Source organism: Eretmochelys imbricata, chromosome 13 (assembly GCF_965152235.1).
Source record: "Eretmochelys imbricata isolate rEreImb1 chromosome 13, rEreImb1.hap1, whole genome shotgun sequence".
Classification (NCBI taxonomy): Eukaryota; Metazoa; Chordata; order Testudines; family Cheloniidae; genus Eretmochelys; species Eretmochelys imbricata.
In genome coordinates, this window is record NC_135584.1 from 36,134,987 (window position 1) to 36,162,379 (window position 27,393).

Consider the following 27,393-nt stretch of genomic DNA (forward strand, 5'->3'; position numbering starts at 1 on the left):
ATTATTATCCAATATGTATGCCTGTATCATTTCTGTATCCAAAGTTTAGGAATATAAACTATTTATCTGTATTTCAAATATGTTACTTTGGGTGTCACCGCAACCAGCCCTTCAGGTACAACAATAGAAAAGCCAGACAGGGCTAATGGGCCATTAGCAATGACAGTGGACTGTGAAAGAGTTCAGGTTTCAGAGTAGCAGCCATGTTAGTCTGTATTCGCAAAAAGAAAAGGAGTACTTGTGGCACCTTAGAGACTAACCAATTTATTTGAGCATAAGCTTTCGTGAGCTTATGCTCAAATAAATTGGTTAGTCTCTAAGGTGCCACAAGTCCTCCTTTTCTTTTTGAAAGAGTTCAGTCTTCCTGTGGACTCTCCAGAAAGCCTGCGAACTATGGCTGCCACAGCCCTGCAGAAACATGGGTCTGAGTCACCTGGTACTGGACCCACCACTTGGAATGCCAGTGTTCTTCCACTGGGAGACAAAGGGTTCCTGCCATACACAAGAACTATATAAGGCAGGGGAGTGACATCATCGAGGTTCTCCTCTGCTTCCCCCACCCAAAGAGACACTGAGGACTTTTCTACACTATGCAGCTTTTAGTGACACGGCTGTGTCGACACAGCCTTGTCGCTAAAAGTCAGCGTGTGTGAACGCTTTTTTGCGGTATTTTGTCAGCCCTGCGAGTGACATAAGCTCTGTTGGCAGGCGCGACAAAGCCGCGTTCACATTGCCTCTTGCATTGGCAAAACTTTTGTCTTTCGCGGGGGTGGGGCTTTTTTAACCACCTAGAAGCTATATTACTGGAGGCAGAAATAACTGACAATCAAACCCAGTGTCTTCATTTTAATTTCAAGGGTCAGTTTCCATATTATACTAAATAAGGAGGATTTCTGGCCACATATTTGTAGATTTACTATGAAACAAGCGATTTTCTGTCCTTGCAGAGCATCTGCATGCTTTGCCTAGGGAGAAGGCTATTGAAAAAGAAAAGCAAACAGGGCAAGGCAGTGAAGTAGCTTTCTACTCCGTAAAGCCTCCATCTCACACACACCACCTGCTAGTAAATGGCTATTAGAAAGAGTTCTGTTTCCCAGTTTGTAATCTGGGGATGGCAACACACTCCTGCCTTTGAACCTGTGAAAGAAAAGCCTTGCAGAGGAGCTCAGCCAGCCATGCTGATGGTGCCAATACTTGACCGCAATTCCCTCCCCCACCTTTGATGGCTGCTTGTCTGGGTGCCCTTAGGAGCCTCAACTAATGAACAGCACCTGGAAACTTGTTTATGCTGCAAACTTTGTTGTCAGTGACTCCCAAGGACTCTGGTGTCTGAGGGCAGAACACCCCCCCCACACACACAAATACAGCCCCTGCACTGTTTTGCACACATGCACCCAGCTCCTGCACTGCACACACCCCCTCCACAGTCCCTTCATTGCTCTGCACGCAGAGCGAGCTCCTGCACTGCATTCCCCCACAACCCCTGCATTGCTCTGAACACACACAGCTCCTGCACTCCCCACACAGTCCCTGCGTTGCTCTGCGCGCACACACACACAGCCCTGATTTCTCCATCCCCCCAACAGCTCCTGTATTGGAACATCCTACACAGCCCCTGCATTCCTTCCCCCCATACACACACAACCCCTCCTGGGATCCCTTTTTAATTCCATACCCTGCTAGGGTTGCTACCTGCCCATTTTTTCCCAGGATCATCCCTTCATAGCTCCCCTGGGAAGTCTCTCTATGTCGAGCCAAAATATGGGGGGGGGGTGGTGTTCAGATACACTCAATGAAGCCACACCAGGTGTGTAAGTATAACCGGTTTTATTGCCAAAGTATAATAAGCCTTCATGTGTTACTAAATACGTGCTTTCCACCAAGCAAGCAAGAATCAATGCTTACGCCCCGTCTGCTATGGACTGTCCCGGACCTTCCAGCCTTGTCCTTGAGGGCTCGTAGCAAGCGCTGCTCCAACGTGGGGAATTCCTGGGCACCCACAAGACCAGGGTCTGCAGGTGAGACTGTTCATCTAAAGCAATTTACATAGTCATTTTTATCACCACCTCTTTCTCGGGGGGGTGGGTGGGGTGGGTGTTGTATTCACCCACAAGCAAGCTCTGGCAGGAAACACTATTGCACTCTATTCCCACACTCAACACTCTCTGGCCTTCCTTCTCTCTTTACTTGTTTATCCAGTTGAGTGGCTGCAAGCCAGCCTGGCCTGTAAAAGTCAGTTCACGACTAGCTCCCCCTGAACTATTCTGTGACAATAGGCCAAGGTAACTTGTGGTCAGCGCCAACGGTCTGGGAGCCTGGTACGTGCTGCCAGCTGTCCAGTGTGACGGTCTCAGGACCATTGCGGCTGTCCCATGTTTTTGTATCTCAGAGGTGGCAGCCCTACAGACCTCCCAACAGTCCTGGGTTTTGTGGGACTGTCCTGCTTTGACACCTACCCCCATGTCCCATTTGAAGCAGCTCCTGTCCTGTGGGGCTTGCTGGGCTCAGTTTCCTGCTCCAGGCATTGTGCCCTAACTCCTGGTGCATGGGGTTGAAGCTGTGATGAGTTCCCCCTGGGGTGCCACTGAGCCCTCTGACCCACCAGCCTGGGCTCCCTCTTACACTATGCTGCTATGACAAGCTGTAGACCACTCCCAGATTTACACTCTCACCAGCATTTGAACAGGCAGGGACACTCAGTTACATGCAGGCTGACCAACCGCTGCATGAACCAACAACAACAGAGAGGCTACAGCCAAGATCGTAATTATGTCATTTTATATGATAATCATCCCCTCATGATGAATATGGGGTGTAGTGTCATGGAACCAATGCTCATATTTAGCCTGGCCCCGTCGACGGCGGAGTGGGGACACAGCCAGGCCAAACATGAACATTGCTGTGACTCCATACAGCAGAGCACAACACCTGGACCGAGGAGCCTAGCCCAGCCATCCCCCATAGGACAGGAGTTGTCACTGTAGGGAAGTATGCAGTTCCCCTGCAACCTCCCCACCCCACCCCACCAGCCACCCACCCACTCTGGCGGCAGCTGCCACCCCCAGGCAGCACCTAGCCCCCACATCCCCAGGCCTCCTTTCCCCTGCAAGCAGCACCCATCCAACTTCAGCCACTTGAAATATTAGCAGGTATGATGTGTTAGGATATAGATATTCAGACCTGCCTGTAAAGGCCTATACTTTAAGAATTTAGGTATATGTTTATCATTTAGCTAGTAATAGAGGTATACAAAGAATCTGTGTAAGGGCCTTCTCTCACTGTGACAGTCTGAGGCCCTGTTCTTAGGCTAAGGCCTTTAGCCAACCAGCAGAGGCAGCCATAAGCTGGGAAGCATTTCATCACATCCTCACATTCCAAACTAGTCAATATAGGGCTGTTCGGAAGGTGATCCAATCTATCACCTCCAGAGAAAGGGAAGAGCCTAGAACATGTAAAAGGAAATTTAGGTTGATAGTTTTCTGTCTGGTAAGAATTCACTTATCAACAGACACAGCTGGGATGTAGTTGTGAAATCCTCACTTCTGTATTGTTTTGTCATTATAGTTCCCACTTTGCTACTGTTTGTTTGCATGGTCTCTGTCTGGTTCTGTGATTGTTTCTGTCTGCTGTATAATTAATTTTGCTGGGTGTAAACTAATTAAGGTGGTGGGATATAATTGGTTACATAATCATGTTATATGTTAGGATTGGTTAGGTAAATTTCAGTAGAATGATTGGTTAAGGTATAGCTAAGAATATTAATATATAAATTAGGGGCAAACAGGAAGTAAGTTGGGATTCGAAAATGAGGAAAAAGGAACTTGGATTTAAGCTTGCTGGAAGTTCACCACAATAAACATTGAATTGTTTGCACCTTCAGACTTCGGGTATTGTTGCTCTCTGTTCATGCGAGAAGGACGAGGGAAGTGGGAGAGTAAAGGAATAAGCTCTCTGACATGACCCTACCCCAGGCTGCGCTGCCCACCTAGGGCTGCCAACTTTCCAATTTCTGAAAACAGTACACCCCTGCCTCCGCCCACTCCCCCTAAGGCTCTACCTCCTCCCCAAGGTTCTACCCCCCCCCACTCCTCTCCTCTCCAATCAAAACAAAAACACCTAAACCCCAAAGCAGGAATTATTGCAGAAAGTGGCATGTTTCCTACCCCCTCTTTCAATCTTAACCTTACCTTCACCAAAATCACATTTAGATTAGGTGAAACATTCCTCTCCACAGAGATCTCTGTGCTGTACAGAGAAAAAGTTCCACAGCTCAACTAGGCAATTCCCATAATAACCCCAACAAAGCAGGGGGTATTGAGGACCCTCTTTAAGACATGATTGTGGGGAAAAATGTAGGGAGAAATAGAGATACTGACTCTACGGAGCTAAACCTCCAGCGCCCCCTCCCCCCCACCCCCAACACACATATACATGAGAGGTGAGGATGCAGCATATAGTAATTCCACAGTGTTGGAATCCGGAGGTGGGGGCGGATTATGGTCTCCGTGTTTCTCCTGGGAGGGGAGTTGGCTCTAGGTCCTGCAGGGAGGGGGCAGGGTACATGCCCAAGAAGGAGAGTTAGGCTCAGAGCCAGCCGCTGAAGGGGCTGGCTGGGTACACCTTTGTTCTGGGCTGTGTATGCGGAGGGTGGGAGGGGGTTGGCAGCAAAGTGAAATGCTACTTGCAGCCCTCTCCCACCACCAGGGGGGCCAGCAGAGCCCCTCCACCTTGGGGAGCAGGGATCCTCCCACTGGGGCTGAGCGGGAACCCCCTTCCCTGCAGCCTCCCCTGAGCGCCATGGAGGCTGGGGGGGGGGAAGGGGGGGAAACGCGTCCTGCCCCGGCCACTCGCCTGTGCAAGGCAGGATCTGGCAGCGGGGCTGATGGTGCTGCCACTAGAGGATGTGGCCTGCTGGAGAGGGAGACTCTGTCATGGGCATGCACTGTGGGAAGTAATGGGGGGCATGGCTGCTGGCTGCTGCTCCCCGCTGCTGGCTCTGTGCCTCAATCCCCTTGCAGCGCCTCCCTGCCCACCAGCCCGCCTCCTTGGCCCCAGCTGTTCTGGTGCCCCTGCAGGTGGTAACTGGACTCTTGGAGTCTGATCTGTGTTTTCAGACTGGACACTGTCAGAACAGATTTTCTGGTCGAACACTGGACACCTGGTAACCCCAGGTTGTGCACACCCTGCCATTCACCTCCCCCTGATTTACATCCACTCCCCTGTAACCTGGCATGTGCTCCCCAAGCCACCCACCTCCCTCCTTCCTGTGATCCTTCCCTGATCTCACACAACCCACCCTACCCGTGCTACCCGCCACCCCTGCTGCAGAGATCCTTGATCCAACTAGAAACCAAGATGCAAAACATCATTTTTTTCCCCTTTCTTTTTTTGCTAATCTTATTTTTAAGAGGGTGAACAACCTATTTACAGAGGTGACTTTATACAGTGCACAAATCCATTGGCTGTGAGATGTCAAAACTGACCCTGCTTCTCCCATTGCGGGGCTGAAAGATTTTAAATCCTGGTGAAAGTAATGGAGTAAATCCTGGAGTAAATAATGAATGTGAAATTAACACGGATGAACTTTAAGTGGGGGAGAAATAACTGCAAAGGTAGGATGGAATGGAATGTACCCAGTGGAACACACTGGATAACACCAAGAAACACACACACATAGGAGAAACACAAGCATAGATATAGAAGCAAAAACACACCTACACAAAGCTATGCATGTACACATCCATAGAGCTATGCACTCTATGACATTCAGAGATACACACACAGCAAGAGGCACCTACCCACATGTATGTCTGCACGCACACACAAAAGCAAAAGACACAGCTGTGTACACACAGATTTAAACACACATATTGATTTATACACACTGACAACACACAACTATCTAGACTTGTACAAACACATCCATGAATAGTTTGACCCACATACATACATGGAGGCAAACACACACAACAGAGTACACACTTAGAGACAAACTCACACACACAAATACATTCTCTCACACACAGAGACAACAGTGATAAATGTGTAAGCCATGAAGCAGAGTACAATGGAAGCAGGCCCAGATCCTCAAAGGTAGTTAGGTGTCTTTGAGGATCATCTTGGTCCAAGAGTGATGGGATACTACTGTCAGAGGGTGTCAATTTTACAGTCTGAGAGGGATAATCCAAGGGTGAGAGAGGTTTACAGTCTGAGGGCGACAGTCTGTTGGTGAGAGGTTGTGACAATGAAATTGACAATCAGAAGTGACATGACATTACAGACTAGGATGAGAGGGCAAGACAATCTGCAGGTGACAATCAGAGGGTGATTACATTACAATACCTAAAAGAAATAGCCCAAGTCTGAGGAGAATCCCAGCCCCAGACAATAAGCATTTTTGCTCTTTCCCCCACCAACATATGGGCTAAATTTCCAAGAGGCAGGTGTGAAAGGTGCATTACCAGTTACATCCTCTTCATCTTGTAGGTCCTGCTGGCTCCAGGGTGAGGCTCCAGCTCATTGCTGGGAGAGGAGAAGGTGAAGAAGCTGTTGCCAGATTCGTCCGCAGGTGGGGATGTGGCAAAGAAGGGTTTGAAGTGGAAGTCTCCCTCCCCACACCTGCCCCGGACCGGCGTGGTGTCCCCGGGGAACCTGGCAGCATTACCTAGGAAAGGGGAGTTACAAGGTCAGTTAGATGCTGGATTCTCTATTAGGATACACATTAGTGACTACACTAGTGAGACAATCTGGGGATTGAACATAGAATCTCCAAATCTAAGACCATGAGTGGCCACAGCTTGATTTAAGTGCAGGGGCGAAGGTTGGGATTGTCACAGAAAATGGTGGGATTTGTAGGCCTGACTCACTTAAGCCTTAATTCACTAGCCTGGATTTGTAAACCTTTTGATGGTAAGATAGCAGCCACTAGAGAGAGACAAATGCCAATGCTCAAGAGTCCAGTCCCCAAAATTCATGAGATTTGCTTACAAAATCATGAGGTTCTATAGAAATTTTCCTTCTGGTTCTGTAGCATTTATTGGTCACAATTTCCCTCTTTTCTGTGCAACCATGAGAAACTTATCCTTTTTTTAAAACACATCAAATATCCAGAGACTCACAGTAAAGTTTATGGGTTGGTGACACCACACAGCTAGCTAAGGTTGGAGAAGTTACAAGGGATGTTCAAAGCTTTGGGATTCAGAACATGAATTAACCCATTTTCTGGAGAAATCTCTCTAAGGGGGCAGAAAAGGAGCTTAATCTCCATGGCCCATTCAGTCCTTGGCATCTCTGCAGAGGCTGCCGAGGGGGCCTGTTAGTGTGAGAGAGGTTTGTAAGGTGGACAACTGTCCCAGCTGGGACCCTATCAACTTGTCTCACACAAAAGTGTCTAATCAAATATTTCACAGCATTTGGAAGTTGCTGATATGGTAGCATTTGGAGACTGACTGCTCTGTGTGAAGTCCTCCTCCTCCAAACACATACACACACATATGTGCCTCCTCCAGCCCTATGGCATGGAAGAAAAGTTCAGTCTTTCTAGCCCACTAAATCCTTGTCCCCTCCACTAACAGTGTCAGTGTAGTGACTCCTTATGCCAGCTTTTGCGTTCTCTGTGAGTAGTGGAATGAGAACCTCCCCACAGGTCTTACCCAATGGGAAGCCAAAGACCACAGGCTGAGGCATCATGGGAGGCTCGTGGGCAGCCTCCTGATTAGCCACGGCAATGTTGCGCAGGCGGAGGCTGTCATAGAGGCCCTGGAGCTTCTGGTATTGGCGGTTGCGCTCCATGAGCTTCTCCGAGAGCTCGCTGAACTTCTTCTTGTATTCCTCCAGCACCTTCTTCAGGGAGGAGACCTCACTCCTCATAGAAGTCAGTTCCATGTCCTTGCTCTGCAGCTGCTGAGTGTACACCTTCTCCATCTGCTTCAGGTGTCCCTCGGCCTTGCTGTAGGTGTATTCCTGGTACAGGCGCTCCTGGTGAACCTGCAATGCGGAGATTATGGCAGGTGTGACAGGCTTCTTTGACCACTGATTGTCAGAGGAAAGTCAAGTCACTCTATTTGAGATATAGTGGCATGACTACAGTGCAACAAAGGAAGGATTGTCTGGAGTTAAGGCACTGGACTGGGACTTAGGAAATCTGGGTTCAGTTCCCACTGCTGCTCCAGACTAGTGACTTTGGATAAGTCACTTAAGTCAATATTCTCAATAGGGACCACTAATTAAGGTGGCCAACATAAGACACCTATAGACTGATTTTCAGATGTACTGAGCACTCCACACACCAGCTGAAGTTGATAAGAGCTGTGGGGTGCAGAGCATCTCAGAAAATCAGGTCATATGGCTCTCATGTTGAGTATTCAAATGTGAGGCACCTAAAAATGAGTGGACACTTATGTTGCTTTAATGTCTATACCTCAGTTCCCTACATGTGAAATGGAGATAGTAATACTGGCCTACTGCTCATAGGGGTTGAGGATAATTCATGAATGCTTGTGAGGTGCTTTTACACTGTTGTGGTGAGAGGAAAGAAAGGAGGAACGTGTAACAAAAATCATCAGCAAACATGGAGGGAACCTTCCACAGTGACAGATGAGAAAGAATGGCATGGCTAACAGAGCAATAACGTTTTATACTGACTGTTGAATAGAGAAGGAGGGAGGGAGAAGTGCAAATGCCACATTGGTGATTCTGAACCAGAGGGTGAGTGGCAACCGTCTCAGTGGTCCGTAGGCCACATGACAAAATCAAACAATGCAGGGGGTCAGGAAGGGATAGCTCAGTGGTTTGAGTATTAGCCTACTAAACTCAGGGTTGTGAGTTCAATTCTTGAGGGGGCCATTTAGGGATCTGGGCCAAAAATTGGGGATCAGTCCTGCTTTGAGCAGGGGGTTGGACTAGATGACCTTCTGAGGTCCCTTCCAATACTGATATTTTATGATTCCTTAATCCTATTCCATTCCCTTTGGTTTCTTTCCACATTTTCAGGCCAAAAAATATAACATGGTGGCCCTTTGGAATCACCTAGGTGTCAATTCTGCCCTCCACATATGATATATAGATATCCATAAAGACTGATTATTGGCTCTTTCATTTCTTTAGTAAACAAAATCTCTTCCCAATTATATTTTCAAAGACAGATTTGAAGGTATCTACCTAATTTACGACATCATCTGAGATGGGTTTACCTGGTATGTCCAGAAGGCCAATGCGCGGGAGCTGATGTCCAGCACAATCTCTGGCCGCAGTCCAGCCAACACCATGGCCTTGTATTCCTCAGAGGGACTTAGCTCAGTGCGAACAATGTCCAGCTTGCCAGAGAGGGTGCTGTTGCAAGCGGGACAGACTGCTGGTGAACGGCTGAATTCCCCACTGCCGTGCTGGTCGCAGAAGATGTGTGAACAAGCTGTGACCCAGGCGTAGCCGGAGAGCTTGACACGGCACTTGCGGTAATTGCACAGCAACATGTCCTCACACATGGACATTTTAATGGAGCCAACAGCAACGGTCTTGCCTCCAAAACATACACCACCTGGTGGACAAGAATCTGCCACTCAACACGGCAAACCTATAGAGCAAAATAAATATGCAGGCTGGGATTCTCAAAGGGGCTTAAGAGAGTTAGGTGTCCAACTCCCATGAAATTATGGGATTCAGGCATCTAATTCCCTTAGGCTGCTTTGAAAATTCCACTCTATAGTCTGAAGAGGAAACACTGACACTTTTATGCAACATCAAAATAACCAGTTAGATATTTTCTTCAGAAGCCTCTTGCCTCTGTGATGAGAAAATGACCCAATTTTCAAAAGTGGTGGCAACCAAAATCCCCCATTTGGCCACTAAAATGGGCACAGAGTTTCCCCAAATAGCCTTTGAACTAACCTAAGCGTCAATTCTCCTCCCCATTTTTTCAGTAATAGCATGCTGTGACACTTTTGTATTTTTAGTTGATTTTGTACACAAGGAGTTTATAAGTGCGGTGACACTTGAGGATATGCAGGACAAATCAGACTCCTGAAAGGGGTACAGTAATCTGCAAAGGTTGAGAGCCCTTGCTGTAGTGTACCAATGCAGGTTTAGCCTGTACTAATACCAAGGTGTTAGAGGAGGGTGGGGCTCAGTTAGGACTCCTGGGTTCCGTTCCAAGTGTGGGAGAGAAATGGAGCTTAGGGGTAAGGACTCTTAGTTTCTATCCCCTCTTCTGTGAAGGCGGCAGGGTCAAGGGGGCTGGGAGACAATGTTTTCCTCCTGTTGAGCATTTGGTGTTTGCCAGTGGACTACAGGCATGAGTCCATATGGTGGATTTTTATATGTCCAACAGGGTTTCATCCCATGGCAATATTGGGACTTGTGTCTGTTAATGTGACACCAGTGGCTGACACCAGTGTCTTTCTTGGTCCATGAAGTGGCCTCTTTAGGGTATCCATCTACAATGGCTTGGCATGAGCCAACATCGCCAAATTTGGCATAGTATAAGCATGCCATGCACCAAAACGGGTACCTTGCTCATTCTTGATTTGACACAATGGGGGTTTGTGGGTAAGCCCCCTGGTGATTTTAGGAGCGTGTGTGTGTATAGGGTAGATGGGGGAGTTGCTCCATTGGGTTTGACAGCGCCACTGAGTCACAAATGGCCCCTCACAAAATGGTGGCTGTACCTTGGCGCCGCGTGAGGTGAATTTCACACACGTTGATATTTGGTGGCAAGACTGACATGGGGCATGGGGCAGAGTTAGTATCACCCCAAATAATATGGGGGCTAGTCTCTCATTAAACCGGCTTTTTTAAACCACGCAGCAGTTAAAAGCGGTTGGAGGCAGGAAGTGGCGGGAAAACGAGCAACTGCCCTTGGCGGGTAAGGCCTCTGCGCGTGCGCCTCTGCTTCACTGCACTTCCCCCTCGCCCAGGAGCATTGCGGCCCCACCCCCACTCCCTCCCCCTCGCACCCGCCAATGGCAGCTCCTTCCGTCAGCTGCCCAAAATGTCCTTTGTAGGAGGACGGGAGGGGGCGGAGGAGTGGGACGTACCATTGTAGAGAAGGGGGGAAGAGGAGCAGGTGCGCAAAATCCATCTAGCTCTTCAGAATTTGCTGCAAAATACTTTAGCTAGAGGCTGGTATCCCAAAACGTGCCAAAGTGTCTCAGTTTGCTGTTTAAACAAAATAATCCCCTTCTACGGAAATGGTTTGGTCCGAAAGTTCCTCCATGGCTTCTGCCCAGTCACTGTGGGAAGAGGGTGACAGGTGCGGGGGAGGGGGCATGATATGGCAAACTGAGCCCCAGCAGCGTGCAACCTTCCCTGCTGACAAGCACAGACAGGCAGCCCCTGTGCAGAGAGTGCTGCTGAGCTGGCACCCAAGCCCCACTTCAACAGAGCACCTACATGCTTGCTCCCCTTCCACGTTGTTGCCGGCACCCAGTGCCGAGAGGCTGAACAACAGCTGAGGTTGGTTCGTTACCCGGTGTGCTACACCCAATAATCACAACGGGGTGGAGAAGCAGAAAAGTTTATTTGCAGCTGCAAAAAGGTACAGGGAGAATAAAATCTCAAATCCTGCACACAGAGCAGGAAGTTACACAGGCTTTTATACATCCTTTTTCCCAGCATACTTATCCAATAGCAAGCTGCCCCAAGTATCCATATAGCTAGCCAATCCAGTTCCCAGCTAGTTCCCTGATTCTCTGTATCATTTGTTAAACTATACATAAAGCTGCTTTATTCAGCATTGTTCTTCCATATCTCCCCTGTTTGGCCTTGCTTAGTTTTAGGCAGTCTGACTCTGCAACATATTGTTGCAGATTCTCAGCATAACTGCTGTGTGTGCCTCCAGGAGTGGAGACTAAGGACACTTGGGCCTAGTACGCAGAGCTGCTGCGAGTGCCTCCAGGCAGGAGGGGGGGCCAAGGACACCTGGCCTAGTGCGAGGGGGCTTCATCGACACTCGTGGTCTTCCATCCCCTCGAGTTACCTAGTGGCCATGCCCCAGTGTCCCCAACAACGTCAACAGGGCACCCGCCCACCCACTCGTGATCCACATGAAAATGGCATCCATGGGTTCCCAGTGTAAATGGCCCCCCACACCTACTCCCCATTCCACGTCAACAGGGCACCACATGCCAGCTCCTGACCCACATCAAAATGGGATCCCAGTGAAAACAGCACACATACGTCCGCTCCCTAACCCACATCAAAATGGCACATAGAGCCGAAATGCATATCAAAATAGCACTCACAGAGAGCGCCCCCCCGAACCCACATCAAAACTGCATCCATGGTCCCCCATAAAAACCTTATCAAAATGGCACCCAGCCACACGCTGCCCTCTCAACCATCAAAACAGCACCTATAGGATCCTACTAAGAGCCATGTCAAAATGGTGCTCTTCTGCATGATATGGGCAATACATGAGCAACCATTTCTTTATTGACAGGTTTCAGAGTAGCAGCTGCGTTAGTCTGCATTCGCAAAAAGAAAAGGAGGACTTGTGGCACCTTAGAGACTAACAAATTTATTTGAGCATAAGCTTTCGTGAGCTACAGCTCACTTCATCGGATGTATTCAGTGGAAAATACAGTGGGGAGATCTCTATATACATAGAGAACATGAAACAATGGGACCCTGCCTCCAACTTTTGGATGGAGTTGCTGCTGCTGGAAGGGGCCAGGTTTGAACATGTGACAGCGGGTGATTTCAGATTTAATTTCCCAGGATGCTACAAGACATCCCCATTTGTCCTGGTCTCACCTCCCCCATTCCCCGCCCCAAAAATGACCAGGTCATAAAATAACTCCACGTGGATTCAATCAGCCACACAACCTGATAACTGCAAACCTTACCATCTGGTTTGGAGGGTTCGATGCTGTTATATTGGACTATTTTGTTAATTTGGATTTAATTTGCTGGTTTGCACATTTCATTGCTTCTGTAGGCTGAGCTTATTGTACACATCAGGGACTCCGCATTTCTCCATGAGCACCCTGTATGCCACCCTCCCATCTCCCTCTAATTCAGGGGCTCCCTTCACCTCCCACGATGCCAGCAGCTGCTCCCTAGATTCTGTGCACTCCCAGTTCTTCTCCCTTCCTCCCCATACTGTGGGCTGTGTGCTATTCAGGGTGCCAAATGTTAAATTCTGTTGGTAGGACACACAAATTAGACAGGGACATTGTTATGGGGTGTCATAACCATAAGGATAGCCTAAAATTCCTCCTTACCTGTAAGGGGTTAAGAAGCTCAAATAACCTGGTTGGCACCTGACCAAAGGAACCAATGGGGACAAAAGATACTTTCAAATCTGGGGGCGGGAGGAGAGGCTTTGTTTTGGGTTCTTTGTTTCTGTGTTCGTTCGCTCTTGGGACTAAGAGGGACGGGGCATCAATCCATGTCCTCCAAACCATTCTTAACCAGTCTCTCATATTACAGAAATTGGAAGTACAGCCAGGCAAGGCGAATTAGTTTATCTTTGTTTTCTCAACTTGTGAATTTTCCCTTTCCTCGAGGGAGGTTTATCCCTGTTTTGTTGTAACTTTGAAACTAAGGCTAGAGGGGGTTCCTCTGTTTTCTGCATCTTTTGTTACCCTGTACAGTTATCTTCTAACCTGATTTTACAGAGGGGATTTTTACCTTTTCTTTTTTTAAAAATAAAATTCTTCTTTTAAGAACTGATTGATTTTATTTCAGTGTCCAAAGATTCAGGAATTTGGGTCTGTGTTCACTTTGTAACCAATTGGTTAGGATATTATTCTCAAGCCTCCGCAGGAAAGGGGGTGTAAGCGTTTGGGGGGATATTTTGGGGGAAGAGGAACTCCAAGTGGTCCTTTCCCTGATAGTATAAATCACTTGGTGGTGGCAGCATACTGTTCAAGGACAAGGTGGAATTTGTGCCTTGGGAAAGTTTTTAACCTAAACTGGTAAAAATAAGCTTAGGGGGTATCATGCATGCGGATCCCCACATCTGTACTCCAGAGTTCAGAGTGGGGAAGGAACCCTGACATGGGGGAAGAGGTTAATGGCTGCCATCAACCAATTCTTGAGTCTATCGTCAATTGCAGAGTTGCCTGAATCTGCAGTTGTGCTACACAGCTGGCAAGGGCTCCATGTGTCTACCCATCTCTCTCTCCCCTGCATTTTCCCTTTCTGTTTTCCAATTTTCTCCCAAATAAACAGGTTCTTAGCCCTCAGAAACTCAAACATTCCCTGAAAAATTGGAAAGGCGTGCACAGTGTTCAAAAGTGATCACATTACACATGTACAGACAAATACACGGAAATGCTATCAAATTGAGCGAGACTGTCACACACAGTAAAAAGGCAATCTCGTTAGAAGAATAAAACTGCAACTTCTGCCATAATAAGGAGTTCAAAATTTTTTTGGAGAATTACAAAATTTTTAGATTCATCCTGGTTTAAATTTAAAGACATGATTTTGGGGAAAAGCTTGTTTCTTGTGTTCAGCTGAATCCCCACAAGCTAGTTCAAACTCTTGAGGATCAAATGACTCACGTTTTCTGGGATGGCCCTGGTTTTGAGGGTCCAGCATGGCATCTCTGCTCATGACATTGAGAATCTGTCCTAACTCGCATATAACCCAGGACCGTCTAAACTCAAAACCACACGTTGCTGAATTCAATTCACACAGCCCTAGCGCTCAACTCCATCTCTCTCACTGCCTCCCAGCTGTTCAGCACAAGAACTGTAATATGTAGAAGACCTGCAGTGGTGGCTGCCCACTCAGTGGGAAAGGATCTACATCTGTTTATTTGGGGTGGAGAGAAAAAAGAATGATAGAGGAAGCCAACATTGGGAGCACAAAATAAGGGTCTGAGCTAGTGTCAGACGAGTCTGCACCTATAGGGTGAGGAAGACATAGTTTAAATACGCTTAAGTTAAGGATTTTCAAATCTATGGCATTTGCCTGTTAAATTCCCATTAATTTTTTGAATGGGAACCGAGTGTCCAAATCCTGAGCACATTTGAAAATCTCAGTGTAACCTAAACGGTGTTGGTAGTAGAAAACAGACAGTGGACACGGGAGAGTAAATTCACAGAAGAGTGGAAAGTAATTTTGGACCCAGCAGTAAATAGACCGATGTTGATAATCATCCGGATCCTCAATTTTGTACAAGCCCATGGATATTACAATGACTAGGAACTTTAAAAATATCTGGGCAGATATTGTATTTCAGACATGAGGTCAAACCCTAACTCACTTCACAGAAAGGGCAACTGAAAAGCCTTCAGTTAGCAATGGGATTTTCAAAAGGAGCCTAAAGCATAGCATATCTTCTAACTCCCTTAAGCCTCCTTTGAAAATCCCAACCACAGCCACGACTGACCTGGGCTGAATTCAGACCAGTGGATTAGAGTTGAGAAAGCTCCATTTCCCCCTCAGTTCTACCACTGTCCGTTTGTACAAAAAATACCCAACTCTTACACATCCATTCTAGTTTAATTATCCTGTTTTTAGTAATCTTTCCTGGACATAACTTCAAAGAGTCCTTGTAATACAGATCAGAGACGGGGCAAATCTTTTAATCTTCAGGCCCCAAATTCTCTCTTACAGTTGATGCTGGTGGAGAGAAAGATACATTTTCCTTGAAGGTTCATCTCAAATCATCCCTGTAAAGATAAGGAATCTCAGCATTAAAGATGCAGAATGCAGCACACAATTGCCTCTGAGAAAACTAAATAGCTTAACTGTACTAACTCCTCCCAGCTGAGGCCAGCATAGCTCCTACTGCTTCAGCTCAGGCAATCTTTCAGCTCACATAGTAATTTTACAGTCTGGTTACTGTAGCCCACTGCCTAAAGTTTACAGAGAAATAGGTACAGAGCAGGTGGTTTTTCAACCCCATTTCTTTCCCTAAAAGTCCAGTCCCCTTCTGCCTCTTTGAGTGTCTGACCCCGCAAAATTCAGAAGGTGCCAATGGACGGCCAAACCCATCCAAGAGCACTCTGGGTGAAGAAAGGCCAAGTTTAATCTGCGATGACACAAAATCCCACTGCCCATGGCTCATGGCAGCAAGAGGAACGGTCATCGCGGCCACTCTCCCTTAAATGAGCAGCTCTGAAAGCAACAGGATTCTCTAGAGAGATACACCATGAATTTCTCTAAAGAGCAAACCTTTACTAAGCAGTTTTCTTACTAAAATCCTGCAAAAAGGAGTTCCTGTTCATGTGTGCAGAAAGATACAGCTTTCTGAAAGCATCTGCAGCTTCAGGTACTGAAAGACGGCCTGGCAATGTTTGGAAGATCAGTTCAGAGACTGGTTTCAGAGTAGCAGCCATGTTAGTCTGTATCCGCAAAAAGAAAAGGAGGACTTGTGGTACCTTAGAGACTAACAAAATGTATTTATTTATATCTCTAAGGTGCCACAAGTACTCCTTTTCTTTTTAGTTCAGAGACTGTCACTGAATGCGGAACGCATGTTGTACTCTATGCAAGACATTTGTTAACTGCTGTGTCTGCCACAGTACCTCTTTCTTGCCCCATACCTGCCCCCATGGTGACATTGGCGGGGGGTGCCAATATGGGGCCATGCTAACCAACTGGATGGATACGAACTTCCAACAGCACTTACATCTGTGATTCCTATAAGGGATCCAGAGCGAGGAGGGAGAAGAGAAACCAGCCAATTTTGTTTTCAGAGTTCCTGCCCCTACAGATACAAGGAGGAAATGTTTCCAGGTCAACGGAGAGAGAGAGAGAGAGAGAGAGAGAAGAAGAAGGGGGAGGGGGAAGAGCTACCAACTGCATGGAAAACTTTTCCTTGCATCTATGCCCCTCCTTCATTTGCACAAAAAACAGATCCATGTTTCTGAAGAGTTTGCATGGATCTGCTACTTATTCTTCTCACTGTCTGGGACTTCACCCACTGGAGACCATTAGAACATCAGCTTTCCCCCAAATCAGATGTCAGCTGCAGGTGTTTGTTTCATTAGTCTGCTCAGGGCATGTGTGCAATCAGGGTAGATCAGGTGAAACACGGACTGAACATGCGGTTCATCACAGCAGACCCCTCCTAGTCCTACAAGTGGCGATGTGGTTGCCCCTCCCACACACAAACCACCACCCAGGACTCTGAAACCTCAAGTGGTTGAGAATTTTAGCTGCTTCCTCACCCAACTTCCTCGTGTTCCAGCATGGGCTCCCAGGCTTCCCAACTTCACCCTCAAGAAGACAACAGAGAAAATCCCCGCATGCATAAACAGCGGAGCAGCCAGTAGAAGCAGGAAGGTGATTTTACCCATGTATATGGCACTGGTGAGTCCAATTCTGGAATACCGAATCCAGTTCTGTTGTCCCAATTTTAATAAGGATGCTGAAAAACTGGAGACGGATACCTTTCTAGGAGGGATGCTTTACGCAAACACAATCAGTGGGATTGCTAGGTGAAATTCTCCAGCTGGTATTAAACTGGAGATCAGACTAGGCAATCTAGAGGTTCCATCTGGCCTATGAAGATCTGGCTTTTCAATAAGGCCATACGAGCAGCTTCTAAGGGCATAGCCGTTCCAGCCAGGGAAATGGCGCAGTGAAGTTAACTCGAGACACAGTGGGGTGAGAAGGGCTCATGCAGGGAACTATTTTAAAGCAGCATACGTGGAGACGGGGGGCTAATGGTTGAGTTTTAGAAATGGGAAGGAGTCAGGGAGTTATACTGGAATTACTAGGTGACTTTCTATGCCCCCTGCGATGCAGGAAGTCAGTCTAGATAGTCATAATGTTCCCTCCTGGCCTTAAATATTGACCCCCATCTACTAGATTTCATTGCAGGCACAAAATGGGAGAGGGAATTAATGCTTCTCTCCATCCTTGATGAAATGGGGTCTGTTCAGGGCACGTGTCATCAGGTGAAAGATGGACTTAACATACTCATGGCAGACTCCACCCATGCCCTCAAACCCAGCTGTGACACCGCCAATGGCAAAGCACAGAGCGGTCTCATGGGTCCGAGAAGAAATACCTTGAGGGGAGAGCCGGCCCTCAACACCCACCCTCAAGATAGTTGTGTGGTTAAAGTTCTGGACTAGGACATCTGGGATCAGTTCTCAGCTCCGCCACAGACTCCCTGGGAACTTCAAACAAGTCCTTTTAAATCTCTGATTTTGGTGCCTAACTCCACTGGGCTCCTTTGAAAAATCTCAGCCGTCAGCTCTCTGTACCTCAGTTCCCCATCTGTAATGCTGATACTTCCTATCTTCCATCCTTTATAACCTAAGCAGACAAAGCCAACAAAAATCTTTGGGACAGGGATGGTCTATAAGTGTCTCTAGAACCCCCAACACAGTAGGGCCTCTAGGAAACAGTGTAATATAACTAATAATAAAACAAGGCAAGCATCCTGCCTCCAGCAACACACCTCTGGCTACTCCTTACTAACCCCCACAGAGATCAGAGCAAACCCTGAAAGCACAGGAGCTGATTATCCTTATCTCAGCTCATGTAGGCTGTAAAAGCACTCAGTCTTTAAGTCCCTACTCAGAGGGAGACCCTTACCCAACCATCCTGGGTGCTCAGTTCCGGGGTGTTTCATTTCAGCCCATTTTCAAGATTCAGTAACTTCATTTGTCCACTTCAGCCCCAATCGTTTCGTGGGGTTGGGGTGTCAGTCTCCAGCCTCTCCACCATCTGAAACAGGCAAAGGAACATTAATAAGACCATGATCCACAAAGCCTCTTCCTCTGCCCTGCTGCTGCAGCTATACCAAAGATCAGAGTTGCTTCTGGACCCATCTAAACTGAATTCCTCAGCACACCACAGGCCAGTTCTACCTGGGCACATCTAGGCAGGAAGAGCTAGCACTATACATGGAGAGGAAGACAGCAGGACTAAAACGAAGTCACTTCTAGGGTGAAGAGAGACAGTCAGAGCAAAGTGCAACAGGAGAAGGGAGGGGAATATTTTAGCACAATGGTTCTCAACTGGGGGCCCGCGGCTGGTCCATGAAGCAGGGCTGGCACTAGGCTGGCTGGGACCCAGGACAGAAAACTCGGAGCCTCAAGCCCCACAGAGCTAACGCCCTGCTGGGCAGAAGCCACTCCCGCTCCACTGAAGCCCAGCCCCCCAACCCCTGCTGGGCCCTGGAGTTTTTATAACATGTTGTGGGGACCTCAAAAGAAAAAAAAAAAAGGTTGAGAATCCTTTTTTAGCAGACAACTGGCCAAGCTCCCTATGCACCTATGCTAACAAAAGATCCCATGGCCCTTTTAATGTCCACAGTCAGCAGACAGGATCTCAAATTTTGTTAAGGCCTCAAGCAAGAGGCCTGAACAGCTTCAGACCAATAGCGTTAATTTATCTGCAGTGGAAGGGGAAAGAGATGAACTAATCCTGGACACTGAGGATTTAAAACCTGATGTTTACATCACTAAGGCAACACCAGTGTGAAGGTTTGGAGACTCGCACAGGCTAGTAGGTTAGCAAGGCCCAAAAGCCACAAGTCATTCCTACTACACTCCATGATCGTAGCTGAACGCTGGATCCGTCAACACAACTCGTAACAGACACTTGGATAAAGTCAGAGCTGAAATACATCTGCTACAATCCAAAGGCCAGAACTGAAGATTTGACACGGCTCAGCCTGCACTAATTGGGGGAAGGGAGACAGTCTGGCAGGCTGTGATGAAGTGGAGATTTCCCCTTGTTATGTTGTATGTGAGTCTTACTGTTTTGCATGAATGCTGTGCGCGCCTCACTTTCCCTTTGTATTGCACCCATGTCTAGGTGGTGGGTATAAGCATGTGAGACTTTTGTGGGGGTTGCTCCAGCTGCCTGCACGGATGCTATGGCCACCCCTTCATAACCTGGGACCCAGGAGGGGGATGCGACCAGGTGACTCTTGGACTGGGAAGGAGACAAAGGCTGGAGGAGGAGCAACGGGCAGTGCAGGGGCCAGGCAGCTGGAAGCTAGTTGCTCTCTGCTGGCTTGGGGCACAGGAGATGGACTTGGCTGAAAGTCATTGATTTGTGTGCTAACAAGTTCTGTTCTACGCTGTGTTCCTGTCGACGAATAAACCTTCTGTGTTACCGGCTGGCTGAGAGTCATGTCTGACTGCGGAGTTGGGGTGCAGGGCCCTCTGGTTTTCCCAGGAGCCCCGCCTGGCGGACTCGCTGCGGGAAGCACATGCTGTGGAAGGGGATGCTGAATGCTCCTAGGTCAGACCCAGGAAGGTTGAAGCTGTGTAAGCTTCTTGCCCTGGAGACAGTATGCTCAGAGAGAGGAGGCTCCGCCAGAGTCCTGACTGGCTTTGTAGGGAGCAGTTCCAGAGCATTGCCCGGGGACTCTGTGACACAGGCCTAATCATGCTCTGATCTACCTAACAGGAATACTCTGGAATCCTCTCTCCAGGTTGGAAATTATAGTCTTGGTACAGCCCTTAAAGAGAGGTAGGCAAATAAAACCCAGGACTCCCAGTCCCCCTTCTCTACAGCTAGACTGGACTCCCTTGCTCTCACCCAGGGGTGGCCAATCTGGGGCTCGGGAGCCAGATGCGGCTCTTCAGAAGTTACTATGCGGCTCCTTGTCTAGGCACCGACTCTAGGGCTGGAGCTACAGGCGCCAACTTTCCAGCATGTTTGGGGGTGCTCACTGCTCAACCCCTGGCTCTGCCCCAGGCCCTGTCCCGACTCCACCCCTTCCCGAGCCTGCCGTGCCCTCGCTCCTCCCCCCCCAGAGCTTCCTGCATGCCATGAAACAGCTGATTTGGCTGGGGGGGGGGGAAGGGGAGAGGCAGGCGCTGCAGGGCTGCCAGTGGTTGGGAGGCCCGAGCGGGCGGGGCGGGGGGGGGGGAGCTGATGGGGGACTGCTGACCTATTACTGTGGCTCTTTGGCAATGTACACTGGTAAATTCTGGCTCCTTCTCAGGCTCAGGTTGGCCACCCCTGCTCTAACCACTAGTTCACACTCCCCCAGAGTTGGGAATAGACCTCTGGGGTCCTGACTCCCAGCCCCCCTGTCCTAACCCACTATAGTTGCCCCTAGATTTCGACAGTTTTGCTGTTATGTTGAGTTTAGTTCCCTGGGAAAGGGATTTCCCTTCCTCTGTAAAAAGCCTATCTCATACCAGCTCATTGCTCCCCGTATCTGGAACATGGCACTGGTCCAAAGCAATTGTTTCCTCCCAGCTCATCAGTTCAATTTTCAGCCTAAAATGAAGGGATACAAACAGTGGTTTAGGATACACAGACCAAAACCTGGCAACTCCACCATAGCTATGTCAGAAAAGAGGTTACATTAGAGACAAGAGTGTAAAAGCTTCTACAACAGGATGTTCCCACCTTTAGGGGTAAGAAGCAGCAAGTCCCAATAATGCAGAAGCTACACTCTCTAAAATTAATACAGTAATGAGGGGTGTTAGGAAAATTTTAACACGAAGCAGTTATGTCAACCGAACCAAAGTTAGGCCAATGCAGGAATGCTAGGAAAGTTCCTGAATGAGATAGGCAGGATGAAAGAATGCTTGTTAAGTTGCAAGGAATGAATTAAGGAGGAGACCTGCATTCTCGTGCCAGACGTTCTGAGAATGAGAAGGAGACACACTGTCTCCACTCCCTGTTTCTGTTTCATGTATGTTCTTAACTCCTTGTCCCCTGTTTGACAACTGGATTGATAAGAAAGTTGGGGAGGCATAACGACTTGCAAAAAGCTATATACAATAGGGGATAGGTATGTGTGCATGATAAAGAACTTTTAACTAACAAAGGGGAGCGGAGTTTGGGCTATTTCATGAATAATCTGTGCCACCACAGACCTGTCTATAAAAACCTATTAGTTTTGCTTAAGAGGTAGCTGGTTCTCTTTGGAGATGGGCTGCTCTCTATTGTTGTGTGCACTCTTCAATGAAGAGCTTATACTTGGACTTTGCTGGTGTTGCCTGTCTCTCTGCGGTCAGACAACAAACCGTGCCGTCTGGGGTTCAAGTCCCCGACAATTGTTTGTCCTTCTCTAGCTCCTTCCTTCCAAAAATGTTGAACAGTGAGGCTTTCAGAGGACCCTAAGGAAGTTAGGTACCTTACCCCCCCTTAGGCTCCAACAATCCAATGCCAAGTGCTTTACAAATATTAATTCTCATTCGCCCTGCGAAGTCAATATCATCCCCATTGTATAGATGGGGAAACTGAGGCACAGAGTGGCAAATGACTACCCTCAGGTCACCAGCAAGTGGCAGAGCCATGAATATAACCAAATGAAGGTCAGTCTTACATGGCGCCACCTCACAATCTCTTCCTGGTGATGTAGGGCACTGCTATTCTCCAAATTTTACAGCTAAAGAATTGAGGCATTGGGCCAGTTTTTAAAATGTCTGTGGGCACCTAAAGACACAGAATGAAATCAGTAGGTGTTAGGAACCTACATGTTTCTGAACATTCCACTACATATCTATCTGTATCTTTAGTGCCCAAGTACCTGTAAAAATCTGGCACAGAGAGACTAAGACTGGCACATGGTCACACAAGAAATTTGTGGTGGAGCCAGAAATTAAGCCCATGTCTCTCAAGTCCCAGGCTTGCACCCTAACTGCTGAGTCCTCCTTCCTCTCAGCCTCTTCCGCATTTACACTTCGAGTCTCAGCTCTTCCTGACTGACTTTATGGCTTTTAAAACCAGAGTGAACAAAGGGACAGAAAGCAGACTATAGAGAACAATCCTACATTGACCCCAAGAAAACAGGCCTGTTAGGCCACCCATCCTATGTAGCTCCAATCTTCTGTGTTAGAATAATCCTTAATTGAACCCATTGCTGCCCTGAATCAGCCTCCAGACTTTATCCCACTGCCTCATTTGCAGATCCAACCCCCCAGAGCAAGGCACAGAATCTTTCTGGGAAAGCCTGGCTGCTTGCAGCCTATGGTGTTTGCATTCTGTATCTGACATCCTTTGAGGCTTCATAGATCCTGGGCTCAAGGAGTATCTTTCTGACCTGTATAAAAGTGATTGGCTTCCTTTACCTTGGTAGATGCAAAGAGTCTTAAGATGCTACAGATCAGGTAAAGGTTGCTGACAGGGATGGCTCAAAGGCTATGAAGTACCCAACCACCTGTAGCTAATAAGGGGTCAAATCAGATGCAGAAACAACAATATTTAATAATTTTCTCTTTTTCTAGTAACTCCCATTCCAGATTGGAGTGTTTTTTTATGAGCATAATCATTAATGAATCAAGACTCACCATGCTTCCTCATGAAGTACTATTCACATTGTACAGTTGGGGAAACTGAGGTACAGAGAGGCACAGGCAAAGTGGCTTGCTCAAGGTCACCCCTGGGTCATCTTCAGAGCCAGTAATAGGAGTCCTGACTCCCAGCTCACCTACCATAAGGCCCCTCTACCCTCCCAGTGCTGGGGTAGAACCCAGGAGTCCTGACTCCCAGCCCATCCATCATGAAACCCATTTTTAAAATGGGGTCTGGAGAGCACCCTGGCTTCAGCAAAGGCACTATACAAGCAGACAGGCGTTTTACCACGGGAGCCACATTGGGCTCAAGATAGCCTCTGAATTGCACGGTGTGTTTCAAAGCCAGCAGAGCCCACTCAACTTTCTTCTCTTGTAACTAAACTTCCATATACTTCCTTCAGTGGAGTTTCATCCGCAAATTATAAAGTGGGGAGAAAAGCCAGAGCAAAATTGAGGCCTGGAGCGACGTTCAACTCCCACCCTTTCCCCCAACACATCCGCCACACACGGAGTGGTCAACTTCACCATTGCCAGCAGCAGCATTTCTGAACCCCAAGTCAAACCCGCTCCCAGCTCATTCCGCACCCCGAAAGAGGCTGCTAGTCCTAGAACACGCAGCGGAAGGCACCTTCCGAACCCTGCCCCCGCCGCAGCAAGGACGTCCTTTGTTCAGCCTTCACCGGCTCCCCCACCATGTGCTTTTTCCTCTTAAAGGGACACACACTTGTACATAAAACTCCTGCTGTTTATTATGGTTTGGTTATAGCAGGAGGAGCGGGTCTCAGGACTTTGCTCTCCCTCCCGGAGCTGGGAGTAGAGTCTACTGGATTAAAGGGCAAAACTAAGCGTCAGAACTCCCGGGGTCGCTTCCGAGCTCTGCAGCACACTCCCTGCCTGCCCTGAAACAAGTCACCAAATCATGCGGGGGGGTGTGGGGGGGGGGGGGGGGAGAGATATAACCAACTCTTTCCACCGCATTCGTGCCTTCGTGCAGGCCTGAAGAGGACACTGCAGACAGACACATAGTAATTTATTAAAACGCAGGGAACAAATCTGTTTCGGCCACATACTGTGAATTCAATGGTACAATCTCACAGTTTTAACAGACCACTAATGCTCTGCCTTTGGCCCCAGCTAAAAGAGTGGCCTATGGATTATGAATTCAACAGCCCCAGGGCCTAAGGAAAAGCCTTTCTGCACCACATATAGTTTAACATTTATTCCAAACCTAACACATGGGTGGATGGCAAAAATTAAATTCAGATTAGCAAAGGATTCAAAACGAGCTAAAGATCTTGCAACTTACCAAGCATGCGGGTCTGGGAGTATAGGAACAGCAAGCACTGTGGGTGAGTGATGATGAAAGAGACAGAAACAAAATGAGAGGATGTGGTAGGTGGGACAGGAAAGAAAGCAGCTTTTGCAATTGGCTGAGAGCATACGCCAGTCCGTCTCTCATTTCCCTGAATCAAGACCAGATGCAGGCTAAATGGTGGAGAGGGATAGTTCAGTGGTTTGTGCATTGGCCTGCTAAACCCAGGGTTGTGAATTCAATCCTTGAGGGGGCCATTTAGGGATGTGGGGCAACTATGGGGGTTGGTCCTGCTTTGAGCAAGGGGTTAGACTAGATGACCTCCCTTCCAACCCTGATATTTTATGATATTCAAAACTGCCTAGCAGACATGTTTACCATTTCTAGAAGTCAGCCCACTTATTTAGGAGGCTAAATCAGGATTTCAGAATCTAAATTTAGGCTTCTGGTTTTGAAAATTTAGCTTTGGAATTTTGGGGTCATTTTGATCCCCAAATCCCTTACAAATAGTGTAATATCAATAAACCTATTTCACATTTATATAGCACTTTGGATTTTCCTCATTTTCCTCATTCTGAATTCCAGGACTGGAAAATACAGAAAGATACTGGGAGGAGAGAGCCAAGTTTCTAAAGGTTGTTTAGGAGCCTAAGGTGCTGAAAATCACCTAGTGCAGTGGTTCCCAAACGGGTTCGTGAACCCCTGGGGGTTCGCAAAATGTTACAGGGGGTTCTCAAGAAAATATTCCCTAATGGCAGACAGAGCTGTCTCTAGGGACCCTGGACAGCACAGGACCAGCCGCCCTGAGCCCCTGGACTTCCCAGAGCTAACCAGATCAAAGCAAGCATATCTATCACACTGAGGAGATTTAAATTTCAAGACTCCTTATAAGAAATGGAAAGGGGGGTGGATATTTTCTGCTATGTTTAAAATTAAATAGACAGCTAGTATTGTTTTTAAAATGATTATGAAGAACAAGTTTAAGCTTTGTTGTAACATCCGTTGTTTTTCTGGATTGCTCGAGACGTGAATGCTTGTGTAGGAGGAACTCTCTGAGTTGCCTTCTTAAATACCTTCATGCTATTTCACATCTGATAGTCCTTGATGAAACATAGGAGCCTTGTCTTATAACAGGCTTATTCAAAGTGATACAAGCAACGAAAGTGAGATCTTGGAAGAGTGTTGCCATTTTCATAACATAATAAAAATACTGTAATGATAATAATAAATAGTGTGTAATAAGCATGTCATAAAAACAATTTTTATATTTCCAAGATCACTACTTTTGTAATTTATATTCAGGTAAAGGAGAAAATCCCTGGAAATATTCATTTTTAGGAGGGGGTTTGTGAGACTTGACATTTTAGTGAAAGGGGTTCACAGGTTGTTAAAGTTTGGGAACCACTGACCTAGTGGGATTTCAAAAATACCTAGGCACCCTAACTTCCATAGGCACCTAATTCCCTCACATGCCTTTGACAATCCTAATCTAGATCCAGAGTCAGAGTCAACAAAGGCTGTGGGAGGCATCAGCAATGCAGGACTTGGATAACATTTATGGGTAACATAAATGTGGGAAATTTTGGCAAAATCTGCAAAGGAAAATAATAAAATCCATTGTGTACTATGCTTCCTACCAGACTGTGCTCTCACTTACACTGACATAACCCCGTTAACTTCAGTGGAGTTGCTCCAGGTTTAAACTGGTGTATTCCACAGCAGAATTTTCCTTTCCATGGGTAGCCCAAAGGTAGGCATCATTGTCGCCATTTTACAGGTGGAGAAACAGGCTCAGAAAGAGGTGAAGGTGCAGATCCTTAAAGGTAATGAGGCATATAACTCCCACTGGGAATTAAGCACCTAAATATCTGTGAGATCTGGGCCCAAGTGACTTGTCTGAGTCCCTGGCCCAGTTGAGAATAGAACCCAGGTGTCCTGATTCCTGCTCCCTTGTAGTAACCACTTGCTCACTCACCTTCCAAAGCCCAGTATATAACCCAGGGGTCCTGACTCCCAGGTCCTCCTGTTCCCCAATGGGGAAGAGCTGAGAAAGAAAACAAAGAAAATTAGCTGTTGCTACCAGCTAATCAAACAATATGCACAAACCTCTTAGGACACCAAATAGCCAATTCTGTTCTTTAAAAAGGTAAATTTTATTAAAAATAAAAAGAAAGAAAATACATCTGGAACTTAGGCTTTTTCTAGATTTTTAAAAGAGCTATTCCAAAAATTAACCACCCAAAATAGCTTTCTTGGGGGTTCAGTTTAAAGGTCACAAACAAACAAAAAGCATCTGGGGTTAGCACAGAGAAGTCCATAAGCCTTAAAAAAGTAAACAGAAATAAACCTAATCACGTCTTTCTAAACATTCCTAATTTACTTACATATTTGGGAGGTTTCAAATAAGTAATTTTAGGTATAATCTGATGATTTCTCAAACGTGGTTTAAAGCTGATTATAGCGTAGTTATGCCCTTGCTTTGCTCTGTTCCCCGCTCTCCAGTGAACAGCCACAGACACAAATGTTACACAGATAAAATTACACAGGATCGTTTCAGGGGACAAGACAAGATGTCGTGTTTATTATAATAACACAATCTGATTTAAGACGAATAACTAATATCTAATACCTATGTATACACACACACACATCACACATCAAATGTTCTGCAGCTGCTAGATAGTTACCAGTCCTGAATGTAGCTTGAGTGTGTGGCTTGGTTTCGCAGCTTGGGATCGTAGCTCGTGGTGGCTAACTGGCCAGGAAAGCCAGGCACGAGGAAGGGCTGGGTCTCTGTCGGGCGCACACCGATGCCCCTTGATGCTGGAGGCAGAATGTTACCCAAAGTCTTCACTCTCACCCATCTTTTTTATAGATTTTTAGTTTGAATCCAAAGTCTATAGG

The 27,393-nt window shown here is 47.2% G+C and overlaps 1 protein-coding gene, 1 long non-coding RNA gene, 2 other non-coding genes and 1 pseudogene across 6 annotated transcripts; 1 reads left to right on the plus strand and 4 right to left on the minus strand.

The window, feature by feature from the left end:
• The window catches only part of LOC144273194 (olfactory receptor 4M1-like), a 151,905-nt pseudogene that overhangs the window by 81,513 nt on the left and 42,999 nt on the right, over positions 1-27,393 (plus strand).
• On the minus strand, positions 1,811-11,064 carry CCNB1IP1 (cyclin B1 interacting protein 1). Of its 2 annotated transcripts, XM_077832291.1 has the most exons (5): positions 11,031-11,064; positions 9,192-9,571; positions 7,653-7,986; positions 6,462-6,664; positions 1,811-2,032 (listed from the first exon to the last, which is right to left on the minus strand). In XM_077832291.1, exons 2-4 carry the CDS (start codon positions 9,486-9,488, stop codon positions 6,465-6,467), a joined length of 831 nt encoding a protein of 276 aa, XP_077688417.1. In that variant the 5' UTR covers positions 9,489-9,571; positions 11,031-11,064; the 3' UTR covers positions 1,811-2,032; positions 6,462-6,464. The 2 variants fall into 2 exon arrangements, with proteins under 2 accessions (XP_077688417.1, XP_077688418.1); XM_077832292.1 differs by lacking the exon at positions 11,031-11,064 and having other exon boundaries at positions 9,192-9,724.
• LOC144273616 (uncharacterized) lies at positions 15,432-24,570 on the minus strand. Of its 2 annotated transcripts, none has more exons than XR_013347777.1 (5): positions 24,484-24,570; positions 21,069-21,150; positions 18,502-18,633; positions 16,583-16,660; positions 15,432-15,620 (listed from the first exon to the last, which is right to left on the minus strand). It is a non-coding gene; the product is annotated as an uncharacterized LOC144273616 (long non-coding RNA). The 2 variants fall into 2 exon arrangements; XR_013347778.1 differs by lacking the exon at positions 24,484-24,570 and adding an exon at positions 23,172-23,815.
• Positions 15,894-16,041, minus strand: LOC144273935 (small nucleolar RNA SNORA79). The gene has a single exon (XR_013347823.1). It is a non-coding gene; the product is annotated as a small nucleolar RNA SNORA79 (small nucleolar RNA).
• On the minus strand, positions 16,942-17,019 carry LOC144273937 (small nucleolar RNA SNORD126). The gene has a single exon (XR_013347825.1). It is a non-coding gene; the product is annotated as a small nucleolar RNA SNORD126 (small nucleolar RNA).

Excerpts from the sequence above, each read along its gene's own strand:
- CCNB1IP1 (XM_077832291.1), bottom strand. The coding sequence starts at position 9,488 with ATGTCCATGTGTGAGGACATGTTGCTGTGCAATTACCGCAAGTGCCGT. Across the intron at positions 7,987-9,191 it reads TGGCCTTCTGGACATACCAG|GTTCACCAGGAGCGCCTGTA; the intron begins GTAAACCCATCT and ends TCCGCATTGCAG. Across the intron at positions 6,665-7,652 it reads GGTCTTTGGCTTCCCATTGG|GTAATGCTGCCAGGTTCCCC; the intron begins GTAAGACCTGTG and ends CCCCTTTCCTAG.